The sequence below is a fragment of the Xenopus tropicalis genome, chromosome 4, assembly GCF_000004195.4.
Source record: "Xenopus tropicalis strain Nigerian chromosome 4, UCB_Xtro_10.0, whole genome shotgun sequence".
Classification (NCBI taxonomy): domain Eukaryota; kingdom Metazoa; phylum Chordata; class Amphibia; order Anura; family Pipidae; genus Xenopus; species Xenopus tropicalis.
Genome location: NC_030680.2, coordinates 62125911 through 62152919, shown reverse-complemented (window position 1 = coordinate 62152919; position 27009 = coordinate 62125911). Strand labels below are relative to the sequence as shown.

Genomic DNA, 27009 nt, shown 5'->3' with positions numbered 1-27009 from the left:
TCTCATGAAAGTATAGGAGTATGTTAACATCTATCAGCGGCTATGTTTTCATCTGCTACGCATGTTTCTCACCAAAAGCTCCATAAATCATAGTTAGCTAATTGCCCTTTATTTAATACATATTTTTGTATACACAGTTGTTTACCTTTCATACCCTGCAGCAAAGCAGATAAGATTCACTTCAGTTTTGACTTGACAAAAATCAGTGCAGCAGAACGAGAAGGGCCAAATTGAGTCCTTTGTAATGCATGAAATGCACTAAAAAGCTTTTTTATGAAATCCTCATGCTAAAGGCACAGCGCTGCTTTAAACCAAAATGAGAGACCTTGGGCTTAACTTCAGGCATTATGGGTGGAGACATGCAAATTACCCCTTATTATTGTCTTTCTGGCCAATGGGAAGGCAGAAATGGGCTCCATTAATTGAAACATGGGTACCTTTACCTCTTGCTCCTATTTTGTAGCTCAGGATGTCTTCTCACAGTCTGGTATGTATTTTAAAGATTCTTTGAAAATCACTCAATTCTATGAAAAGGTCTGATTTCTTTCTGAAACAGCTGCTGTACAGTTCTGTATAGCATCTTGTCTTTGTCAGCACAGATCTAGTGAAAGGGACTCTTCTCTCTTATGCTAAACAGGAGCTATTCTCGTAACTGGAGTCTAGCTTTGCCTGGCTACTAGAGAAAGTTTAGAATGGGGCCAGATTGTGAGGAAGAACTCACAGACGGAACAAGAAAGCAGAGAATATTTGGGTTGGCCCGGGATATAAAACTGCTGTTCACTTCTGTTTACTTGGAGGCTTGATGGGTAATGTTTTATATTTGACTTTGCTGAATGTGCCTTTCTCGTGGTTTTATAGGGGATTTTGTCAAAATGAAAGGGTTTAAAATTATGCTAAGAAAAAATGGCTAAAAATGTTCTACTTGAAATGAATATAGCCAGTGTTCTATGTATTCATATTAATAATATTGCTGATCAGTTATGTTAAAAATGCCAATTCAGCCTGCTTGCATGATTTTGCATTTGGAAATGTCTTATACTAGATGAATAGGAATTGCATTGGCAAATTGGATACATGCTAAAATTTGTGACTTATGTAAGTAAATTAAAAATTCACACTCATGCGCATACACACATACATAATTTGTATTAGGGATGCACAGTACAAATGCTTATAGCATAATGAAGACTACAGAACCAGATGAACACATCATACATTTGCATCATACTATGTTGGGGGGGAGCTAGAATAATGTGGCTGAACAGCATTTTTGATATTTTTGCAAACCAGGTAATTGGGGGGTACTGAATATTTTTTTTTTGTTTTTATTGATTTGTTACGTAGCTTTCCAGTGTGGAATTTCAGCATCTATGTGGTTGCTAGGGTGCAATTTATCTAGCAACTATTCAGTGGTTTGATTCAGAGACTGGAAGTTGAATAGAAGAGGGCCTGAAAAGCAACTTTAGCAATAAAAAGTAACTATAACAATACAATTGTAGCCTCACAGAGCAATAGTTTTTTGGCTGACGGGTCAAGGAGCCCCAAGACCCAAATTGCAAACTTGAAAAAAACGAAGGTAAACTGAAGGTAAATTACAAAATACTAGTAAATCTCCAAGAGACACAATCCATGCCCATTGTGGAGCACTGGAACGGAATTTATAGAAGATCTATATATATGGGAGGTTAAAATGGCAGAGATTGGCAGCAGGTAAAAATCATCTGCAAAGGACAGCACTGCGTTATGTGCTAATACACAAGCCTGGGCTGTGCTCATTCTCTAGCACAGGGGAGTCTGACTGACTGCTGGGCAGTGATATTGGGACTGGGCATCTACAGTAATGCTTCAAGCTGCACTGTCCTTACAGAAGGTTGGTACCAGCTGGCGATCTCTGCATTTACATTTTAGAGGAACCGATTGATGAACCCCTTTTCCAGAGGGGATAGACCAAAGGCTCCTTAGGTTAAGCACCAACTTAAACATCCATTTTAGATACAACAACGTATTTAGGGAAGTATGTCTTCTGCAAAGTCCTAACACTTTAGTAGAACTTTGGAAATGAAGAACATCCACTTTAACACCATACTGCTATTTAGAAGCAGGAGCTTGTGGATGTATAGGTGCCCTACACTCAGTAAATGGGGTGGTCAAAGCATATCTTTCTAGTTTCAAGTTTTTCTGTAGCATCTAATTTTAATTATATTTACAGTAATGATTATGGATACCTGTAACGTTGCACATCCCAGTCATGTTTCCAGTGGGTGTTGGCTATGATAAGCAGGTTTCATCGTGGTGGCTTGACAATATAGAGTCTTGGGTCTGACCTGTAAAATGTATTCTGCTAATGCCTCCTTCAAGCTGCCGCTTTCTGCTGCAGTTCAGTGGGGGTTTCTTCTTAATATGCCCCTGGCTCTTAATTATTCTTGCTATCTCCTTACATTATGATAATCTTTGCCCAGAGTGATGCCAAAAATGAATGAGACATGGTTACTTACATTAGATGGCTGAGGGATACATTACTGGCTAAGGGAGAAAGCTTTGGGTTGTTCAGTTGGAGGTCAGCTATTACTTAATAATATTATTGATACAAAAGCTGAATGTGATACAGATACAAGTAAAGTAAGGCTGTTCCCAAGGCTGGATCATTGCTTACTTTTGCACTGCCAGATTTAGTAGCCATTGTCCATCATATCATCATGAGATTCCTATTTGGGGCTGGGACTAAGATATACATGCCAGGGCATGTTAGAATTTTTCAGCAATGAAGTACTTTACAATTAATCAATTACATGTTTAAACAAAGTTATAAACAGTATAGCCAGTAGTGAAAAGAAGGTGTTAAAGCTGCTGCTAAAAGGCTGCGTATTGCAGGTAACATGTTTGCCCGCAGAGCAGAATAGTTTCAAGAAAGAACTTCATTCTGGGATTATGGAAAAGTACAGAGAGAAGGAGAGTTGGCAGAATCTCCAGAATCATTGCCATCTACAAGCACAGCCTGGGGTTGTGATTTCATGGTCCTACAGTAAGTGACCTCAAGTGACTTCATAAAAAAGAGCATTTTAGGAGAGTGTGAGTTGTGTAGATGCTCCGCTGCCCAGGTCCCACCAGATACATATTTGGAATCTGCAATAAATTGAAATCACTCTGCTTGTTACACTTTCCCTGCCAATATAAACAGTTACCATATACTTGAGAAGCTTGTTAGTTGTTTAAATATCAAAGTACTTATTTATATTACTCCTTTAATGGAATACCCTAGATTAGGGGCTGACTTCTAAATGTGGTAAAATTTATCTAGTAATTTTAGAAAGTTTATTTTGGTTCCGGCTCAAGAGAAAAGATGTTTAACGCAGCTATTGACATGGGAGATTAGGGAATGGTAAAAATACAAATGTTCCCCTCCAATGCCTATTATCATACTGAATTAGCAATTTTCATAGAGAGATAACGAAACACAGAATTTAAGCAGAAACATCTATATTTTTTTTATTTTATCTAACAACAGGTCAGACTACCATCATGCATTTTATCATTTATCATTTTGTAACGTCCAGTCATAGTATTTTGCTGTTAGGAAGCTATACATCTATCCCCTTTTTAGAAGTGCTTACTAATATCTTCCAACCATAACATCTTATCAGAAAAAGAATAAAAGAATTAGTATCACTCAAATAAATAAATCCAAGCTGCTCCCAAAACTTAAAGTAAAGACTTATGAAGCTACTTAGTAGCAGTTACTTGTCACAGCTACTAAACGCCAGAAAATACCCTGCCATATAGAATAGTGTAAAGACAATTATCAGTAAATGATCAGCATTGTCTATTTTTGTAGCTGTGACAAGTAGCTGCTACTAGTAGCTCCATGTGTCTTCACTCTTAGGGTTTTAGCAGAGGCAATTCTCTATAGTGGGGTATTTTCTGGCATTTAGTAGCCATGACTAACTAGCCACGTGTGTCTTCATGTAAATGGGACTTTTCTAGGAGCCTTAAGGAATTTCTTCCCAGAATCCTATTATTTATTTGCATACGTATGAGGCGGTCTCCTCAATCCTTTTAGCTTGTTTGTGAATCCCCACTCCTGGCTCTACCTAAGCTGATCAGAAAACCCTGCGCTAAACTGATGAGCCCCAAAAAGGGCGAAACTGGTCTGTAGTTGGGAATCTGATCAGCTATTATCCTGGCTTCAGCTTCAAACCCAGTGGGTGAGCTTTAGCCTATAGGATAAACCCATGTAAATGGGACTTTTCTAGGAGCCTTAAGGAATTTCTTCCCAGAATCCTGTTATGACTTATTTTCTTCCTTACTCACATACAGACCTCTGATTCTCCCTACTCCCTGCTTATGGGAGTTTTTAAGTGGTAACCAACTGACAGCATTGGCTTCTGCCATGTGCAGCATGTTTTCCATGAAAGTGCAGCTGACTGCATGGGCGATGAGCCTGGTCAAAGTTTTTCCATGGAATAATAATAATTTTCTATTTCAATCAGGAAAAGCAGCATACATCAGCTTGGTTAAACACTATCTAACTGCCGCAGACCAAAAATACACCCTAAAACAAGGAATTCAAATAACATTAATAATATCCATTTGTATAAATGTAAATTACATTTATAAAGGTAATTTACAGCCACAAGAGCAAAATAAACCATTTTTGACCATTACAGCCTGGCTTGTAGCACTTAAAAACCTTATTTCACAGAAGTACCAACCTTTGGCAAAGCATTCATTGTATTTGTTATCTCATACAGCAGTGCAAAATTATACCCAGTCCACAGCCATTTTACATCCTGCCATCCCTAATAATGCACAAAAGCCTTTATCAGTTTACAGTTTCATAATCTTCTAACTTGTACTTGGTTTAGATCATTTGGTTTCATAGAAGCAGTAGCAATAACTGTCCTGCAATATTAAATAATCTCTGTAAAGGGCACAGCAAAAACCATTTTAGAGGTAGAGAAATTAGGCATAAAACTGAATAATAGTGCCTTCCAGAGCCAATGCACAAAATGAATGGCCAATGAAGTCAATGGTCAGGTTTTACACTTTTATTGTTTTGGCAGATTGCTATACATAATAGTACAGGTATCGGACCCCTTATCCGGAAACCCGTTATCCAGAAAGCTCCGAATTACGGAAAGCCCATCTCCCATAGACTCCATTTTAATCAAATAATTCAGAATTTTAAAACTGATTTCCTTTTTCTCTGTAATAATAAAACAGTACCTTGTACTTGATCCCAACTAAGATATAATCAATCCTTATTGGATGCAAAACAATCCTATTGGGTTTAATTAATGTTTTGTTGATTTTTTAGCAGACTTAAGGTATGGAGATCCAAATTACAGAAAGACCCCTTATCCAGAATACCCTTGGTCCCGAGCATTCTGGATAACAGGTCCTATACCTGTACTATTAAAACGACTATACAATCAGCCAGCAAGAAAATGGACATTGTATGTTGATTTCATTAATATTATAAAGAGAATGGGGTTGATATTGGAGCAGTGTTGTTTGAGTTGTATGATTTGGACAGTGGTTTACATTCTTGGCAGCTGCTGGTACATCCAGATGTGCACAGAATACATTCTCTTATATAGAGAGGAAAGATCAGCCAGCAATAATTTGCTCAGACAAGAGTGTGCTGTCTGCAGGCTGCTTCCTTTGTTGAATAAATATTCTAGAATACACTGCAGTGATATAAAATTCTTGCTAAAACAATACATGTACATATATTTATTCTTTGTTCTGATTCCTCTGAATTAGAAGATTAAGGACATCATTTAGGTACAATCAGCAATGTAAATGATACAGTCAGGAGTAGAAGGTGCAGAGGTTGTAAACTGCTATTAGGGGTTAAGACCAATTAAGAGTAACATCTCCTAATAGGACATTGGGGGATAACTGTTTTTGGCCCCCATCTACCACATGAGAGAGCAGGTCATTTATTCTGTTGAGCTGGCCCATTTTTGACTACTGTCGCTTAATGCACTCTGCAGTTGACCTTGGCTTATTTCTCTCGGCATGACCCCTTGGATAGATTTAATGCTATTTCCCTTGCTATCAATTCCCAGTAGCCATGCCAATGCAAGGTTTGTACTTTCTCAGAAAAAAAGTTTTTTATGCTGATCTGATTCATTGGCACATTCTGTTTTCTCAACTGTTTTTGGCACCATTGCAGCACCAGCTATGATGCTCTATGAAGTCAGCCTTAACAGCTACTGATCTATGTACCCAGAGGAAGTACAACAAGCAAAAATGCTTGCTCCCAGAGGCATGTTCCCATGAGTGTCGTAAAGATTTTTGTATCCCATTTAGTTAACCCTCTTCTTGTATCTCCCTCAATGGAATTGTATTTGACTCACAATAAGGAAACACTATTTTGTGCTATTTATATTAATTTCACATATTGTGAGAACTTTCACTGACTCACTCCCAGCAGGAACAGAAAATTCCTGAAGAAATAAAAATGTAAATTATACATGTGATCTCACTTACCCAATTTAATGGAAATTAGATGAGTAATCATGAATTAAAGTTCCATCTCTGTGGGTAACATGTATTAATCTGCCTCCAGGCCCTAAACCTGCTAACCAACCCTTTGGCTCATTTACAATGCATCCTGGAAGGATCACTTTTCCGTCACCATATTTGAGAGTTCTGAATAATACCTATCATGGCATAGTGCATTTTCTGATCCACACAGCATTAGATAAATATATGATAATACAGTAGCTAATTAAGCCAATTATCTCCTTTTCCTGTACAGACCTGGGATGATGAGCTGGAGAAATCTGCTGAGGCCTGGGCAGAGGAGTGTATCTGGGAGCATGGGCCTACTGCCTTACTCATGTCAATTGGACAAAACCTTGCAGTACATTGGGGCAGGTGAGAATTATATTTTTATTTTAACTCACTGCTGGCTATCCATATATTGCCATTTGCCGATTGTTCTTTTTACAGTGTGACGTCTTAATGTATTTGTGGGAAATAAAACTTATGACAATAAAATATTGTACATTTTCTCTGAATTCAGATATCGACAACCTGCATATCATGTCCAGTCCTGGTATGATGAAGTTAAGGACTATACATACCCATACCCCCATGAATGTAATCCCTATTGCCCTGAACGCTGCTCTGGACCTATGTGCACTCACTATACACAGGTAAAGAAAATGTCTTTGGTTGATTATATGTGCATTAATAACAGAGAACACACAACGAAGACAATAATATATAAAAAGCTCCCTGTTCAGTCTAGTGAGCCACACGCTAACCTTTTTCCTAGTGAGTTAGGCACCAAGAAAAAGACATGATCTTAGAAAATTAAAGACTGAAGGCAGATAAAGCAAGTCCAAAAGACAACATAAACCTTTATGCAAGACCTGGTAAAACTAGAAGCAATGGCCATGATGCCATATATTTTTAATACTAATGATGGTTTAAAAAAAATAACAGGTTTTTTTTTTGTTTTTGCTTTACAGATTGTGTGGGCCACAACCACCAAAGTTGGCTGTGCTGTGAATGTATGCAAAAGGATGAATGTCTGGGGAGATATTTGGGAGAACGCTGTATACCTTGTCTGCAACTACTCTCCAAAGTAAGGAACAGGACAGAATGCCCCTTAAAGGGCATATTGTTTGCTTGTGCTTTCACATGGAGTACCTTTCCAAAGAGCACAACTGTGTCATTTTTAAATGGATAGTGGCAATGTTATTTGTAAAGTACTTAACTTGGCTCCAGTTTATTGCACCACTCCCTCGCGTAAGGCAGACCCTCCAGCCACAGTGTCTATGCTATAGCTTGCTTGGTGGAAAGCTTGGAGGCTCTTTATATTCAACTTGTATTCAGCCTGTTTACTTATCCAGGATAGAACATGTACTGTACTCAATGAATATGAAGGTTTTGATAATTTTCAAATCCATATTAATATCTGTTTAATAACCAGCCAAAGATAAGGATATTTCTTCCTAAAAAGGAAATAAATCCAGACACCAAACCTAAATCATATATATTTAAATGCAAATGTTACTTTTGCTGCCGTTTTCATCGGATTAGTTGCATTTTTTGCTTCAAAGCTCCTACTATTCCTTCACACAGGCAAATCCCAGCTTTTTCCTATCATCACTGTAATCTGTCATCACACATACACAGTGAGAGCATTCATAACCATCTTGCCTTCCATTCTAGGGCTGAGAGAACAGGAGCACAGAGAACGTTTGACAGATGTTCATGATGTGCTTTTTTTTCAGGGGTAACTGGATCGGTGAAGCTCCTTACAAGAATGGGAGGCCATGCTCAGAATGCCCACCTAGCTACGGTGGCAACTGTCAGAACAATCTCTGTTACAAAGGTAATATTGATGGCAAAATCAGGCTTCTAATAAATTCAGTTTATATGTGAGCTATGTAATTAATATAAGTGGTAAACTGCACAAGGGCACTTATCCATAACATCCAATAATATCTTTGCTTTCATTTTAAAACTTGCAGGGGAGGTCACAGAGAACTTCCATTTACATTGCTTTAATATGGCTGTAATGTCCAATAATTCCACTGCAGAAACGATCCTGTGAAATCCCTCAGATTCTGTGGGAGCTTCTTGAAACCAATACAGCATGTTTCCATATAGTCCCATGATGCCAAATAATGACAAAAAAGGTTCATGATTTAAAGTAAAAGATACTAAAATGAAATTGTAGGGAACCATAAACTGTGGTGTGCCCCCTAGGGCCATCCACAGAGTACTTGCGCTTCTGGGATTTTGATGCATGTTGTACTGTGCATGTTGCACTGAGCAAAAATATGCCCAAAGTATATTGAAAGTGCAAAAATATGGGGCTATTGAGTATCCCTGATGCTCACTCATGTGTCGGGTCCTTATATGCAGCAGTATTGTGCCCTGTCAAGAACTGACTTTTTACTCCACATAATTAAGATTTATTTTTATTACTTGATAATTCTGATGGTACCCTAGGCCACATTGTACTAAGATAGAAGCAATAATGATAGGTGTTCAGATCTTCATCTATGCTAAATTGCTGGGAACTACATTCCTCATTATTTCAGGCAGTCAAGTTGGCACTCTAGTTCCCAAAAGGGAACTACATTAACAAACCTGCAACAGTGAGTATATTAGTACTTGCTTATCACTTGGGTTAATAAATGCTTTATATAGCCTGCTGTAAATCAGCACTTTTGCCCTTTAATACAGTAAAGCACTAGTAGTTTCAGCAGACAAATGAGTGCTGCTGTTTAAGTGAAAATTACAGCATGTCCTAATGATTTCAGGGAAGCCTGAATCCCTCAATCACTCTTCCTCTTTGCATTATCTGGAAGCGGAAAGGTGTGAATAAACTGCAGTTATTTCTGTGTCACTGAACTTTGGAACAGTTGTCAATAGTATTTTATGGCAACTAATCAAGTTTAAAGAGTATTTTCTTGCAGGTATGTAAGAAAATTGTTTAATCAGCTGTAAAAGTGGTTAGCTCTAAAAAAAAACCCTTCTCTGAATGACTGCTCCAATGCAGAGGGGGTGCAGGGCAACCAAATATTTAACACCTTATTGGATAGTCCATGTTGACTAGCGAACTCTTTTTATTGTAATAATAAAATCTGTGAGCATAATAAAAAATTGGTAATGCAGGGTTTGATCCAGACACAGAGCAGCATCATCTGTGATTATGTGAGCATTACAGATGTTATGACTTTCTCTGGAATATTCATTAAGCTGACGCCTTGGAACTTTTTACCCTGCAACACAGAAACATCAATGTTAAAATATAATAAGATAAAAATGTAGTTGTACAGCATATATGGAGGTCTATCTTGTTTTTGATGGTTTAGATTAAACTTGGGTTAATGCAAGAATAATAATTAAGATAACCCTTTATGAAAACATGCATATCTCTGCTTAAAGTGATATTGACAAAATATTAATGTACATTAAAAATTACCTATGGGTCATGTTGATCATTTTTCACCGATAGGGCTGCTTTTGTAAGTAACTGTTACTCAGAGTTCCTAAACCTGACTGTTTTGCCAACCTGACCCATCTCAACCTGTCAGTTATAGCTTCTAATGCTAAGGGACTACTGCTGTACAACTATAGCAGCCCCTCATAGAGGAACTTGGGGGACCAGATAGGGAAAGTAAAAGTACCTCACAAATGGTGAAATGATAAATAGCATTCAAAGACAATGTAATGTAGATATAAGAAAAGGTTTAATTTCTGGTGTCAGTATCTCTTTAAGACTACATGAAGGTTGAAGATATTTGCATGTTATTTCTGTTAGAGACAAAATGAACCTTTTATATTAAAAAATGTACATCTGATGGAGTTACATTGTGTGAGTCGTGCTAATAACCCACTTTTTCCTATATGACAAGGTGATAAACATTATGGAAGAGAGAAAACAGATGAGACTAATGAAGTCGAAGAACCACCCGTTTGGGTCCATGAAAAGATCGACAAACCCAAAGCAGTGCCAAAAACCACACAAACGTCCACAGAAAACTTAATGAGTAAGCACACATATACCCTGTAGGTTTCTAGCATCTGTTCACATACTCTGTCAGTTTGAAAATACTCTGTATTTCACATCTGGAACAGGAAAGCCTTGTGTCTTGTACATTAGAAAGAACAGTAACAGTGCAGTATCTCTAGTATGAGCTAAAAACAGGGTCAGTTCTGGTGTTAATATTAAGTTAAGGAGAGTGCTGTACTCATTTAGAGCATGGATAAAAACATGTATCCACATATATCATATCTGGCATTATCAGGGGATGAAGGGGAGTAATATATTGACATTACCCCATTAGTAGAAAATGAAAGTGGACTTAAACATATAAACATTTACCAGAAAATACCAGACATTTAAATGTATCTTTCCTTTTTCTACAATGATTATCTCAGGACCTTGAGCTTTCAGCATGCACAGTGATGGATATTTTTATAATGTATAACCAGACTATAACTAAATGCTTTAGGGCTCATTACTAAAAGCAAAGCAGAGTGTGAAGTCCACTTTTTCTTTACCTCTTGCCTAAGCTTTTTCTAATCATGAAAAATATATGGCTTTTGTACCTTTTTGAGCCAAACAGGGCAACTGGGGAAACTGAAGCTACTCCGTGTTGGGTCCTTTTAATGATAATTAGATGACCAGAGTACAAATAATCCCCTTGTATAGTCCTGCTCACAAAACAGTCACAACAAGTAGTGAAGGTTGGGGGCTGCATTCTAAATATCTACCCCAAAAGGACCAAATATGGAGTCATTTCAGTTTCCCCATTTACCTGTTTGGCAAGAGGCAAAATGTATATTCAGCACTATCCCTTTTCATTGAACTCATGTTAAACAAGGGGGTAGACTGCCCCTTAAGTAATGAACAAGGGTATTCAGGAACAAATGTGTTGCTTAGCATCAGGAAATTGGAAATGAGAATTTGTATAACATTTAAAAAAGAGGTATAACATTTAAAAAAGAAGTATAACATTAAAAATGTTTTAATACTCTCAGTATTCAACAAAGTGGCACAATGCCTCAGCGTTTAGCATTGCTTCCTTGTAGTACTTGGGACTGGAGTTCAACTCTTAGGGCTCTGGCACACGGGAGATTAGTTGGCCACAACAAATCTCCGCGACTAATCTCCCCGAAATGCCATCCCACCGGCAAAAATGTAAATCGCTGGTGGGATGGCATTTTCCTCCACACACAATCTCCCCGTGTGCCAGAGCCCTTAAGAGTTTGCTGTGTTTTGTCTATAAAGGTTTCTTCCCACACTTCAAAAACATACAGTTAGGTTTATGGCTCTTGATTAAATTGACCTTAGTGTGGGTGTTGTGTGAACATGATAGGGAACCTAGGTTGTAAGTTCTCATAGTGTAAGCACTATCTTTCATGATAAATACCAAGATATAGGTTTTTCTCATTGACATTGACCTAAATCAGCCAATAGTGTTGTCACCACCATTTCAAAATAAAATTTATAGAGAAGAAAGGAACTGTTCTAGTTCCCCTTTGCATGCAGCAGTCACTTTTTGGGAAAAAGGATTCACTCTCTTTCCTCAGAAGGCTCCTGCAGAGGATAGGGGTGTGTCACAGGGGTTAGTTGTATATTCAGGAGGATACACCAATCAGACCCATTCCTTTATAAGGTTTACTCTAGCCTACCAGTATACTGATGCTGTACTGCAAAGGGAAAGGAAAATATTCCCCCCAGGATCAGTGCAATTTTCACTGGGGAGTTGTCTAATAAATATATTCCTTTTATTTTTATTTATATATATATATAAGAATAAGAATTCACAATTTATGTCAAATATACCAAGAAAAAAAGTACATTTAATGTATCACAAGAAAATATATTTTAAAAGTATGTGTAGAGCTATAATAATAAGCCGGTTATTTCCCCTTGACATAATTACACTATTTTCTTGCTCCAGAAATTCCCTGAATGGTGAGGCTGTTAATGCAAATGTTGATTTTTATCCCCCCTCTCATTCTAATGTCTCATTTCCTTTCCCAGCTCAAGTCATCAAATGTGCAACGAAAATGAGGGACAGTTGCAAAGGATCCACCTGTAACAGGTACCCCTAACTATTTAGGAAGCCTGTTTAAGTGATACTCCCTCAGGGCATTTCCCTTAATTCTATATTTACACTGTTGGCAAGAGAATTTGAATGTGCCTAGCTGAGTCGTAGCCATGTAAAACAGAAACAAAGAAGCCTAGAGAGGAATGATCCGTGCAATTCTGTTATGTGAGAAATTAAAACATCAGGCAGAGATTTTTTTATTGGCCAAATTGTGTTCCTTACCATTTCCCAGCAGTTTACATTTTATCGCATATACTAACTTTTCCTTAACCTTCTGGTATTTTGCTACATTTTTTACTCAAAGCATTTGTCACTGGTATTTACGTGACAATGAAACCTATTCTTAAACTTACAGAGAAAATATCAACTTTCTTGCAAATGTTTCACTAGTTCATTTGACTTATTACTGCAAATCCAGCCGTAAACCACGGTCCTGGCCGAACCAAATCCGAATCCTAAAAATCATGTGTCTTTTTGTCACTTAAACATGGAAATGAAAAAAGTTTTGGAATTCGGTTTGGTAGGCTTGGGTTTGGGGTTTCGGCAGAATCTGAAAAACTGGATTCAGTGCATCCCTAATATCCAGTGGACTTGTACAAGTATAGGATCCCTTATGCAGAAATCTATTATCCAGAAAGCTCCAAATTACGGGAAGGCCATCTCCCATAGACTGCATTTTAAGCACGTAATTCACATTTTTAAAAATAATTTTCTTTTTTTCTGTAATAATAAAACAATGCCTTGTACTTGATCCCAGCTAATAAATAATGAATGCTTTTTGGAGGCACAACAATCCTATTGGGTTTATTTAATATTTCAATTATTTTTTTAATAGGTCCCAAATCTGTCCACAGCATGAAAAATCTTTCAGACTTTTAGGAAAAATTGTGAAAAGTCAAGAATGTCAGGGAAAATCTCTCATAAAAATCTAAGACAGTCTTAACATACATTTATCCATTAAACTGTGAAAAAGCCTATCATAATAACAGTATGACAAGTTTCTATTGACCTGCCAAAAAACATCATATGCCATTTTAAAATCCTACCAAGTTATTTTATAGTCTGCATTTAAAATCAGGCACATTGTATGTTTGCCTTCCATTTTCATTAACTTTTTTTTAAGACAAGATTGAAAGCAAAGTCCTGTTGTAAAATATTTTGTCTTCCCGGAAAGCAAAGCGTACCTTTCACCTCATTTCATTTGTATTAAACACATAAAAGATTAATAGAGCCTGTAAGCACTTTTCTGCGGAGCATTTCCATGGTGACATAACAAAGCACAGTCAAGCCAAAACGAGGGTACGGTTTAGTCATTGATGCCTCAATACTGACTTATGACTAATATATGGATTACCTTCTAGAAGCAAGTTGTGCATAGTACGTTTATTGTCCTCGTGAGTCATTCTCTATGCTCAGCAGTCCATTGCTGAGATGTTAAAATAAACAGAAAGTATTAGTTACATTAGTTACAAGCTAGAATTCTAAGTGGATCAATACTTCAAAAAGGACAGTTTATGTTCCCAGCTTCTGCTGCCTGTTCCCCAGCCTTGTTTCTATCAACATGTTCTCTGTCAGATAAATAGTTACCTTTGTGAAGCAAAGAAATGCCTTCATCTCTATTTTAAACTTGACATTTTTATTATTATAGCTGTGGTAAAAATATTGATGGAATTCTGTGGTCCATGTTTTAAAGGGACACTTACATCAGGCAATTTAGATTTTTAAAACTTCTTTTAGAACAACCTTAAATAGTGTGTTTTGTAGTTATTTAATGCAGATATTTTTTAATTTATAGCAGGGTTTCTTGCTCAGCTTGAACTATATGTTCTTATCTTTGTCAAAAGTCTACTCATTTATGCAGCAGAAGTATAAAAGTAAACAACAGAAAGGCTGATCATTTAAAGGGATGTTGTGTAATTGCATGACCTTTTATATTTATGATCTGTTTCCTTTTCAGATATAAGTGTCCTCCTGGTTGTATAAATAGTAAAGCTAAAGTGTTTGGGACCCTTTTTTATGATAGCGTAAGTATAATGCACAAAGCACCTTATGCTAGAAAGGCACATTCTCTCTTCCTCTCCTATTTATAACACATCATATATATGGGAATACTGATGAAATATTAATGGTCTCTGCTGATGCTAAAGTTCAAAGTTTAAAGTTGTTCACTCTGTATTCGAAAATTAGGAAAAAGCCATGTCTGTTACCAGCAAGACTCTGTCCATTTATGCCTTGGGCATATGATCACCCTAAAATTCACCCAATTTCTGGTAGTCCCCTCACCTTTTAGTGTCCTGGATTGGGGATATTTGATTTGTACAGCTGCGCGTAACTTGGTATTAACTTACTGTATAAACACCATATAAATTACAGTAAAGTGTATTTCTTTTTTCATATAAGCTCTATGTATGCCCAAGAAGGCAAGATATTGTAGCCAGTTTTGGATCTGTTTCCAGTTGGTGGTAAATGAAGAGGGCACTGCACTTTTTAACTGGGGAAAGCCCATTGTGCTATATATTATAGGGTGCTATTTGCCTAAAGGCCAAACATCTTTTTTTAAAATTCTTTTTTAATAACATATAGAAAAATATTTGGATTCTTGCAGATGTCAAGCATATGCCGTGCAGCTATTCATTATGGGGTAATTGATAACAGTGGAGGCCTGGTGGATATAACAAGAAAAGGGAGGCTTCAGTTCTTTGTGAAGTCCACTAGAAACAGTGTTGAATCAATTAGGTAAGCTTGCTCCTTATGTTTGCATTTTACATAATGTTGGTCTTTTATTCGTCTTACCTTTATTGCTTTTCTCTCTTTTTTTGCAGTAAATTCAAGCCAGCAAATTCTTTCATGGTTTCAAAAGTTTCAGGTAGGTGTGAGACCAATAAAGTATAGTATGTCCAACAAAACATCGGAGATAATGTGGCTACACCAAATCCATAATTATGGGTTTCAATAAGGAATTCTCTCTAAATTACTGAGCCAGCCATTCAAGATTCTAAATCCTCTAACAAGTGTTGGGATTCAGCCTGTTCCTGAACCTAATTCTGGATATGCTGCATTGTTAAAATAATACATAGCTTCATATTCCAATGTCCCAGCATATTTACTGCACCTATAATGGCTGCCTGGCTTGCTGTAAAGTGCTTTGAGTCCCACAGGAGGAAAGCTCTACATAAATGATACCCTTACCCTTTACTCATTCATGCATTTTATATTAAGCTGACTGAAACTTACTATTTGGGGGTTCTCTGGTCTAGCAACATGTTGTCTATCATTTCCTATGTACCAGATCAATTAGGCACTATATCTCATACTCAAGTGCCACATACCAATAAATTGATGATGTTACATAAAGAAAACAGAGGAACCTATGGGCAGACTTGGGGTAATAGCAATCACTTGGCCATCTTGCCCACAGGCCTCTAACTGTCTAAGCCCTATTCTAGGTTGCAACAAAATGTCCACAGCTCCAAACCAGTCAGCCAAACTATTTTGTGGTATTTCATTTGATTACTGGATTTATTTGAACAATGTTTTTAAAAATTACTTCTTAAACCTTGATAATTGACACTGCAAAATGTGAATTAATCCAATCTTTAATTTTACCCCTAGCTCAGACCATTGACTGTTACACAACAGTAGCTGAAATATGTCAGTTTGTAAAGCCAGCAACACATTGCCCTAGGTAAGTGCCTGCAGTACCTACTGTATATGGAATTAAACTTTTTAGGGTGGGATAAAGGATGGGAAATAATTAACAAATTCTCTTGGTTGGTTGGTTTTGAGGTTTGAGCATGTTTACGTCCTATAGAGTCACCAGCACAGAATGGCATCTGAGCCTACTATACAAGAAAAGGCATGAGTTTCATTTATTAAAACAGGCTTTGCCCACATCACAGTGTTATGTGGCAAAGTGTCAGACGGCCCAAAGAACCCTATTGCCTTTTTGATCATTGCGAGGCTTAAAAATGAGCAGGTCTTTAGCATTTTCTGATACTTGCTTTTCTGCACTAGAGGAAGATTTAAGCTCTTGGCTTCCTTCACCTCTTACGCAACAGCATGTGTGATTATATTAGAATAACAGTGAATTTCCAGAAGCGCTGGAGAGCAGTGTTTTTTTCATTTATTGGCAGGCAGAAGCCATTGGAAATAACATGTTCATATTGTTTTTTTAGATTTAACTGTCCAGCGCACTGTAAGAATGAGCCTTCATATTGGGCACCGGTAATTGGCACAAATATTTATGCAGATGTAAGTAGTTTTATTTTACGAATCTTTAGTTTTATGAAACACCCAATGTATGTATGCCCAGGCCTTAGCAGTATAACTTTTGTGTGAATTTTTTACACAGAAGTCAGTTTTCCTTGGTATTTGATGACTGGGAGATGAGGGTTTAAGAGCAAAGGATGGTTACTGTTTAATGATGTGTTTATGGTATAAGTGAAGGGGGATCCAAATACACATGACAGCACTTGTAATAATTGAATCAAGCTGCTTTGCCTTTCAGCCATGGGGCCTATTTATTACTAGGTGCAAAATAAAATTTGCTAAAAAACTGGTGTAAAAAGCTGTGTAAAATAAATGGAGAAGTTCACTAGATTTATGTCATTATTTTATGTAAGTTCTGGCGGAAGAAAAAAATTACACCAATTTTACGCCATTTTTAACACAGCAAATCTGGCGATGTGTGGCAAATTTCGTTTTTTACACAGCATAATAGATCTGCCCCTATATGTTATACACACTGTAGAGAAATGCTCAGAAATGAATTAGTAGAAATATCTTCTATTATCCTAGGAAACCTAGTAACATAATTAAGTTGGGTTGAAAAAGACCAAAGTACTTCAAGTTCAACCCCTCCAAACAAACCCTAGTGCATATATATATATATACACACACTCTACCTATCTATACTAATATATATATATGTGTGTGTGTGTGTGTATACCAATATCTATACTAGCTGTAGATCTTAAAGGAGAAGGAAAGGCATTTTGCCATTTTACTACCAAAATATTATACTTATTCAAGAAATCATCCAAGCCACTCTTAAAGGTATTAATAGAATAATGAACAAATATTCGAGAAATACATTAATGGGCTTATTTATCAATTTTTGAGTTTCTTTCAGATTTGATTAAACTGGCATTTTAAAAAACTCAAATGTTTGCTTATTTATTAATATGGTAAACTTGTTTGAATAAAGATAACCTCAAATAACTTGAACTTTCAAGTTTATAAGTCCCATTGACTTCTACATGAACTCGCAAGCTTTAAGCTGCTGAATTTTTACATTCGAGTTTTCAGGTTTTTTACACTTTATTAATAACAGACATTTGAGTTTTTGAACCATAACTTGAATTTTAGTGCAAAAATAATTTTGAATGTTGATAAATCACTCCCTAAGAGTGGTAGGTGCATTAGATGGAAGTGCTGGGCAAGCTCTGGCAAAAGTGACATACACTGGAAAGTTAAAGGCTAGAAGCTAGACACAGCAGACAATATTTTCTGGTCCATTTAGCTAAAAAATTATTTTTCTTTTCAAAGTAAACTTGTCAAACTTGTCTTGATTTGCTTGACACTATCACCTCCAACTTAACAGATATTCAACCCTGTGCTGACCAACTCCATCAGATGACCAAATGTAAAGAACAACCATATTTTGTGTTGTTTTTCAGTAGAGTGCGGTGTCCCTAACATTTCTGTAAAACTTCAAAATAACATGTAATAAATCCCCATCAACCCTTTCCTTTGTTGTGGTTTCCCAACTATTTTTTTTTTTTAACTTTGAAAGGAATTCTGCAAATCTCATCTGCCAGGTTCAAAATGTTGTAGTGTGAACATGTGGTCCATGTTTCTGCTTTTCCCTTTCTTTTCGTCATATGATGTGTGTTTTCCCTGGCCAATAAATGTGACTATTGTGAAATTGGAATCTGAGGGGTCATAAGACTGCAGTTGTATTTATACTGTAGATTTACAGACATGTGGTTCTGAACAACAACTTGATGTTGTATATTCTTAAGGGAAATAAAGTTAGTTGCTGTAGTACTCTCCAGAATATTCCTGTTTGGAGTCACTGTATATTTGCAAGACCTAGACTTCTGATCACATCAGATTATCAGTAGGACTGAGTAGACATTTACTAGGAGAAAATTCTCTAGTGTGGACAGAGAGATATGGGAACAAGTACTGGTATGTTAAATGTAGAGGTAAAATAGAAAAGGAGAGACAAGATGGGACAAAATAATGGTTTTACTTAAGGAGCACACTGAGTTGCAAGCTAGAAATCCTTGAGAAAATCATATTAAATTCCCTAAAAATAATGTAATTGGGTCACCTTATTCCATTCCACAAAATAGTGAGAACTTTGTCTTTGAACAGTACAGGAAAAATACTGCTAAACTATTCCCAGCACACAGAGTTCAGTGGCCAAATTTAGATATCTGGTTATTAGACTCAATCTTCCTAATAAAGCTTTCTCGTCTCATTCAGTCCATGTAGGGATACTATACTCGCAGCCAATCAAAAGTTCAGAGGGTGCCAACATATATGTGAAAGGGCGGAAAATAAATTTGAAAAGGATTTTAAGTCTTATGAACACGTTTCCGAAATGAAATGTGGATTATGGTGTTTACATGCTTCATATTTTCTTATCACATTGTCAGAAGCTTATTCTATTGGTAGCATATTCAAAAATGTCACAGCTGCTTAGCAAAAGTTTTCTCTTGCTATTAGATATAAGCACAACTTTACATGATAGCTTTTACACTGTTACATGACATTTTCTTACAGTTGTGTCTGACATACATGTAAACAGATATGTGTTTAAATTGCTAGGGAATCTATGAGTTTTTGACAATATATCAAATAAATTGCAAAGCTCACTTGAAGTGTTTATTAGTGCACAACTTCACAGCAAATCATATATGAACAATTTACTGAACCATAATATTTAACATACCACAAGGCAGTGTCTTCCCCCATTAACATGTTTTTCTAGCCACTTCCTCCTCTAAGTAATTTAATTAATGAACACAACTAATTACATTTTTCATTTCTTTCAGAGCTCCAGTATCTGTAAAACAGCTGTGCATGCTGGAGTGATCAAAGATGGAGAAGGAGGCTATGTTGATGTCATGCCAGTGGAAAAGAAAAAACATTATTTTGGCTCCAACAAAAATGGGATCCAATCAGACAGGTACAAGATTCTAACACTAGGGTTTCTCTGGTGCTGGTGAGAACATCAGTGAATATTATCTGCTTAAAAATTGTCATACTTAATCCTTTATCAACCCATGTTCAGCCCAGTTACTCCCAGCCATACCCTTGATCAGTCCAAACCCTGACCACTTTCTATTTAAGCCTATCCCCATTTGTGATGTCCAACATAAATAGGGACATTTGGACATTTTATTTTTTTGTTTTATTTGTGACTTACATATACCTGTAGCTGATGCTGGTTATCAGTACCAGGGGATAGGAAGTTGGTTGGGGCAGTGTGATCATAAAAGTATTATGATGGTCCCAGTCTATTGTAACATACAGTCCTGAGACATGTCTTGGAGTGTGGGAAGGGGCAAATGATGCTGGCTTGTCAGGGCAGGGGGCAAAGGTATCATGTTGTGACCGTTCACAAAAACACTTATGCTGCGGGTGGCCTGTTCAATGTGATGCTGACAAGATTGCAGTTATTTCGATAGGAATGTGTCCATATCATTAAACCTTCTGCAAATGAGGAAAATACAAAACTGAATACATTGCAAAGCAGATTTTCCACCTTACTGGACATTTCAGTGGAGCTGAAATAGGTTTACAGGTTTGGGCACTGAGCAAAAAGCCTTTAGAAAAATGTTTTTGTCCTAAAAGTAAAAAACAAAACAAAAAAAAATAAAGAAAGAATAATATTTATTATGCATACTAAATAGGATAATGTTTAAATGGATTTTGCAAAATGAAAAGCAAAGTTTGCTTAAGGTAAGGCAAGTAGATTGTTTTGTTGCTGGGAGTTACTGTGTCCCAAAGCTGGATAGCTTTCTCCTACCACTATGAATATTATTTCAAAGTATGGGGATCATCCAAGTGCACTTTTGTTCTTTTGTAGCTTTGCTATTGATCATCTGTGCAACTTTTAATTCGCTGTTTACAAGAAGTAGCATCCAAAAATAATCAGAACAAGATATTTTTCGTGTACTGATCTTCATTCTTTCTTGGTTAATGAGTCTTGGTTGGAGCACACAGTATTATGCAAGCTTTGTGGTTTTTGAATCCCTACCCATTTATCTGTGTTATTCAGTTTACTTCAATGGTTTTAGTAATGAACAAATCTATTTTGCAACGAGATTGAATTGCCTTTGATGTGTGGATTTTAAAATTTGTTTAAGATTGACAAAGATTTTGCACGCTCTTATACCTCAACTTTACGTAACGTATTTTGTAACACAAACTTTTAACATTACATATTCTAATAAATAGTGCAGGTGCACCTCTCAGCTGAAAACAAACTCTTTGTAATCAGTTCTCTGAGCATCTAGACCAGAGGACCCCAACCTTCTTTACTTGTAAACATTCAAATGTAAAAAGAGGTGGGGAGCAACACAAGCACACAAAAATATTTTTCGGGGCGCCAAATATGGGTTGTGATTGGCTATTTGGTAACCCCTATGTAGATTAACAACTTACAGGACCTCCTTTAAGGCCACTGGGAGCAACATCTATGGGGTTGGTGAGCAACATGTTCCAGAGCCACTGGTTGGGGATCACTGATCTAGACTTTGCCTAGTAACTTTCTATGAATAACTCTACCCTTTTTGCAAGGTTCTAATGGTGGAAAGGTTGGAGAGGTACACAAGTGGGCCAAAACTATTCTGTTGATGTAAAACCTGTAAATTCGTTCCATTTAGTAGGTTCATTAGCAAGAATAATTTATTTGATGGCTTTAGTTATCCTGTAATGTGTCCTAGTTGGTAGAAGTATGTTAGGATGTTACTATTGGCATGGCTAGAATCTAAGCAACCAGTAAGAATAGAGAACATTCCTGGAGGCAAACCTGGAGTAAAACTACATATATCATATACTAAGCACTGAATTTTGACACAAATAAAGAGCATAAGAGATACATAAACAAAAATTATTAAAATAGGTCAATCTGAAATCAGTGCCTCTGAGCTATCCCTGTTGCTCAATATTTACTAAAGATGGTTGGCGATCCTCTAGTGTTGCAGCCACTGCCCATTCTTATTACCCTTTGGTCTTCTAAAATGTTTTATAAGCATACTCAATGCCTGCCCATCCTAAACCTTTTTGGGACATTAGCTACCCTTTAAAGTAAGACAGCAAACTTATTATAGGTTAGGGAATTTTCTTCTTGGTTTGTCTGGTAAGCTAGGAGAATAAGTGGCATACAGAGCATAATTAACACTAATGTTTTACCTGCCTTCTTATTACAGCATCCAAAACCACAAGGAAGGTCAAGCTTTCCGGATCTTTGCAGTAAAGCAGTAACAAATGGGGTTGAATAATATCAGTTGAACATAACGTCTCAGAAGGATAGAAAGAAACCATGAGTAATACATGTCTGAAAATTCAGGCTCTTCATGGAACAGAGAACCACCAGCAACAACTCTTTTCCTCTTCACCATGGATTCTTATGTCCACTAGAGAAACTTTTAGGGACACAGACTATTCAGACTTTTTCAGCCATTTTTGCTTTTATCAGAAAAAAAACTCTATTGTTATTTATGCCCTCAGGCATTGGCAAGTAAAAAGGTGTCATTTAACGCCATGTTAACTAAAAGTGGGACAAGACTGCTGGCTAGTGCATACAGCCAAATGCAGGCAGGAACATTTCCTACTCATAAATCAGCAGTATTATGTAATAACATGGGTCTGCGTTCCTTCCAAAACACTATTAAGTAATATGGGCAATTATTCTCATGCAATTCCAGATTGTTTTGTTGGCAAAACACTAAGATTTTCTTTGTTAAAAGAAATGTTGATATTTCTGCTGGACTCTTTTTTTTCCAATTTTGTATATAAATGACTTTTTTTTAAAGTTTTGTACTTTTTTTAATTGTTACTATTGTTATTATTATTATTATTATTATTATTTTGAACAGTTTAAAAATATACAGCTGAGCTGGTTTATCAGTAATATCTATATTTTAATATTTAGGGGTTTCATTTTTAACTTACCTTTGTTTATATATTTTTGTACATTAGTGTTTGTTTGGCATACAGAAGGGGGGCATGCAAAATTTAACAAATAAATGTAAATAATTCGCACAATAAACAAAGCGCATTGCTAGTGAAAAAATACACTTTTTCATTGTGATCAGCAAACTGAAGGCTTGTTTAAATAGATTAAAAATATATAATATTTACTTTTAAAAAGCATTGATGCTTTAATTTATCAGCAACTTCTACCCATTCAGTATTTGCTGTGTGTATAAAAGGCATTGGCCAACAACTGGATATGTAAGCAATGTCACAAAGTTTGCACCAAGTCTAATAAACCACAGAAACCAATTTACAGATAGCATTAAATACACAGATATAGTTGGCTGCTATTGGCTGCTAGACATGGTCAGGTCCGTTTGGTGACATCACTAGACTGTTGGTAACATGTAAGAAATATACTTTCTACGTTAATGGCAGGGTGGTAAAAGGGACTTTGAGGAGACCAACTATGTTGTATTTATATAAAGCTATAGCCTGTTCTTCAAAACAAAATGCTTCTATCAATGTGTGCTGAAAGTTGCACTTCAAGAAAAACTAATTGGCCACAGTTTGGTAACATTTACTAATTAATGCATTAACCAAATATTAATGTTTAATGTTGCCTTCTTGCCCTCTTATCTCTATCTAGATATGTTTTACCTGCTATGTTTTGTTCTTCCTACTTTCATTTGCAGCTCTGTGAGACCCAGGCAGTTGTTACAATTTGTTGTGCTCTCTATAGAAACTCTACAGGAAGTAAAGGCCAAGTTTATTGTTTAATGTTTAATATTAATATATTCATTAAACATCATTTTTGAAGCTGATTGGTACTGTACAAATTATATTCACTGTTGAACTGTAGTACAGAGTATATGTGGGAAGATTAACAAATAGGAAATAAATGGCTGTAGTTTCTAGTCAATAGTAAGATGTTATCCATAAGGAAATAAAAATAAATACTGTTACCAGTTCCTTAAACTGAACAATTAATTGCAGATGCTTAATAACTGACATACTGTAAGGAATACCATGGTAGTTATTTCCCAGAGTCACCATGAGTTGCTGTGTTTACAGGGCATGGACTGCTCATATAGGGATTCTTCACACCCCTGTTCAAGAAAATTATAAAAATGCTGCCAGTATACTATATAATAGTAAAAAGGTATAATGTATGATTTTTTTTATTTGCCCTGTTCTTCATTAATTAACTCCTTCATTTCTTATATATAATCTCTTATAACTCAGGTCTAGAAACCCATAGCCAATCAGATCTGTTTTGACTAGTAAATACTCCTCTGTGCTTGGCTTCTTAAATATTAGGGATGCACCCAATCCATTATTTATTTTACTTTCATGTTCATGTAACCAAAAGTCACGTGATTTTCAGGACTTGGATTCGGTTCAGCCTGATGCTTGGATTTGGCATAATCCAAATCCTGCTGAAAAAGGCAGAATCTTTGTCTAATCCCGGGCTGAATCCTGGATTCAGTGCATCCCTATAAAATAATAGACATGGAGCACATTTTGCTCCTGTTATTACATTACCCTAAATCTCAGTGGTTTAAACTAGCCCAACCTAAGCCTTCTATTCCTTGGACAACCATTCTATGGCATGGCCACTAATTTGGGTTTTTGCTCTTGCACCTATGTTAAAGTTAGGATATAAATTAGCTGCACAGAAAGCAGTCTATGTTTTGATTTCCCTTTTAGAAACAAGCAGTGAAACATGAACTGCCCTCCCTCTCCATGATATTGAAGTCCTGCCATACAAATCTTACAATTAGCCTTCAGTTTATTGCAAATGCCACGCTCTGTTGTATCAGCAATCATGTTGGCTACCTCAGCCTGAAGTTTCTGTTTTTAGATGTTTGCTTTGTCTATTAAATGTGTCAAAAATGTATATTTTTCTTTGCATGAATCTTTAGTTCTAATATATCATACATTGTATGACTGAAGTATATGTAGCTTTGTGTCAACAATGGCAAAATAAAGATGATTTCAAAGAAATTCTCTCTGGTTCCTTTAAAGAAACAATTGTGCAAATTTATGACTGTCTCTGGCATATGATTTCCTAGAAATGGGATTTTGTTTGCAGCCAAATCAGCCTAGTCCATAGAAAATATGAAACAAATGCAGATCAGAATTATTATGCCTTCTTTTATGTTGATTTCTTCCATGTGCCTTTTAGCTACAAAACAGCTACCTAATTACCCCTAAGGTGATTGTAGTACACTGAACTCCTACTCACCCTAGTACTAGTTAAATGCAGCCCAGTTTTCCTTTGGACTGGCCCAGTTGCCTGTACCGGCATCAGAAGTCCTTAGACCAAAAACAGGAAGACTTCAGCTAAGACACTTCCTTTTATAAGCTCCTGTAGTGGCAACGTCCCTATAGGCCAACCTTAAGGGTTAATGCCACCTGCTGGCCGAAATAATTATAGCCTTAACTATTTAGATTTAATATAAATCTTTTTTTCACCTCCTTATGCATGCTTCAAAGATGCATGTGTATCAAATGCTATTTGTGATCTGTGCACTAATATCCAAATGAAATCCTTCAAAGTTAAAATATCAAACATCAGCACTCGTGGCAACCACCAGTCATTCTGAATGCAAAAGTCATCATAGGTGTATAAAGGCCCCTTTATAAGAGGTACCTTAATCATTTCAAATTAAGGAGACTAAAGCAGAATATAGTGCCCAAATGTCCCAAGCCCACTGCAATTAAAAAATAAATCCTCCCACGAATAGATCATTTCTGCTTTTGTTATGTTTTGTTAATAATGGTGGGATTATTAAATCCAGACGAACAATGGAGAAACTGGTTAAGGTCTTGGCATTTGTAATGGTATTGACTGAAAAATGAAGGGACAGACTGTCACAAATGTCATTAATGACAATGTCAGAAGTCTGCTAGAGGCTTGGTGATCTAAATAAAAAAAAATGATTGGTATAAACATTTACAGAGTGGTGCTCTGAGTGCCGTTGCAATTTACATGAATTTACTATTTTAAGTGGTTTCAGACATATTCCCAACTTTAAACAGCTTATTGCAGCTAGACAGGCTTGGCTTAAAATAGAAAATGAATGTAAATTGCAAAAGCGCATGGAGAAGCATACATTATTTTTTTTAGGTTTAGATCCCATTTATTTTGTTTTGGTTTAGATCCCCTTTAAATAGAGACATTCTTTGCAGACATGGAATTTCCTGCATGTTGACCAGCTTTAATCCAATAATTCGCAAATGGATTAAGACATTAGTGTGGGAAACAGTACTTGAGCTTTCTTCTAATCTGGGGACATGTGGATGATGTTTGACAACATTAAAACGATCTGTTTGTCGTTCTAGATAACACAGCAAGATTTTAATGCATATTTGTAAATAGACAATCTGGAAAAAGAGTGTGTCTTTAGGGACATGAAAGAGATCTGCATTTTTGTAAACAGACAATCTGGAAAAAGAGTGTGTCTTTAGGGACATGAAAGAGATGTCAGACTTAAATACTCTCCTTGCCCAATATAATTCCACATCTGGTATTAAAGCGTTGCATTCCCTTCCTGACCTTGTGTCTTTATAGAGAGGCGTTATGAGAATTGAGGAAACATAAACAACAACAAATTGGTTAAAACTATGGAAAACAAAATGATAGTTTACCTGACCCTTTTTGGGTTATAAAATAATAGGTACAACAATTGCACCAGGTCCAGAGGCCCAAAGGAATCAGCAAAATATTTGCTTTTGCACAAATGGAACCAAATTTGTATGCAGCAAGTCTACTATTGTACAAATTCTGTTTCGTGTAACAAAGAAATCATCTGCTTTCCATTTAAAAAGGGAATATGCCCTAGTTAAAAAAACAGGCAATTATTATTTACAGAGTGAAATTAAAACTTGTTTTTATTTTGAAAGTCAGTCATGTCTTATACATTAAAATTAACGAGTGAATCAGGGAACCCCAGCAGAACGAATTAAAACAAATACACAGTCACTGCTCTGTCTTCCAATGTGAAGATGAAAGTCAGTCCTAATATTTAGTGCAATAACTGATTTATGGGTAACTCATAGTTATGTGACTGTGTCAGGCATTGTTAGTGTTTACTAGGGGATGCCAAGAAGTGAGTGGCTGTGAAAAATAAAGCAGAATATGGTTAGCAGCTAGCAAATGTACTTCCTGGCAACATACTCATATCCTTAGTGATCA

At 36.4% G+C, this 27009-nt stretch overlaps 1 protein-coding gene across 1 annotated transcript in view; it reads left to right on the top strand.

The window, feature by feature from the left end:
- The window catches only part of crispld2 (cysteine-rich secretory protein LCCL domain containing 2), a 34270-nt gene extending 9455 nt beyond the window's left edge, over positions 1-24815 (top strand). The window contains 13 exon segments of the mRNA NM_001032328.1: positions 6767-6885; positions 7034-7166; positions 7485-7600; positions 8253-8353; positions 10389-10523; positions 12527-12587; positions 14551-14617; positions 15199-15329; positions 15416-15459; positions 16206-16278; positions 16769-16844; positions 19658-19791; positions 22040-24815. Coding sequence (NP_001027499.1) covers positions 6767-6885; positions 7034-7166; positions 7485-7600; positions 8253-8353; positions 10389-10523; positions 12527-12587; positions 14551-14617; positions 15199-15329; positions 15416-15459; positions 16206-16278; positions 16769-16844; positions 19658-19791; positions 22040-22094 — 1245 coding nt within the window. The 3' untranslated portion in view covers positions 22095-24815.
- The last annotated feature ends 2194 nt before the right edge of the window (positions 24816-27009 follow it).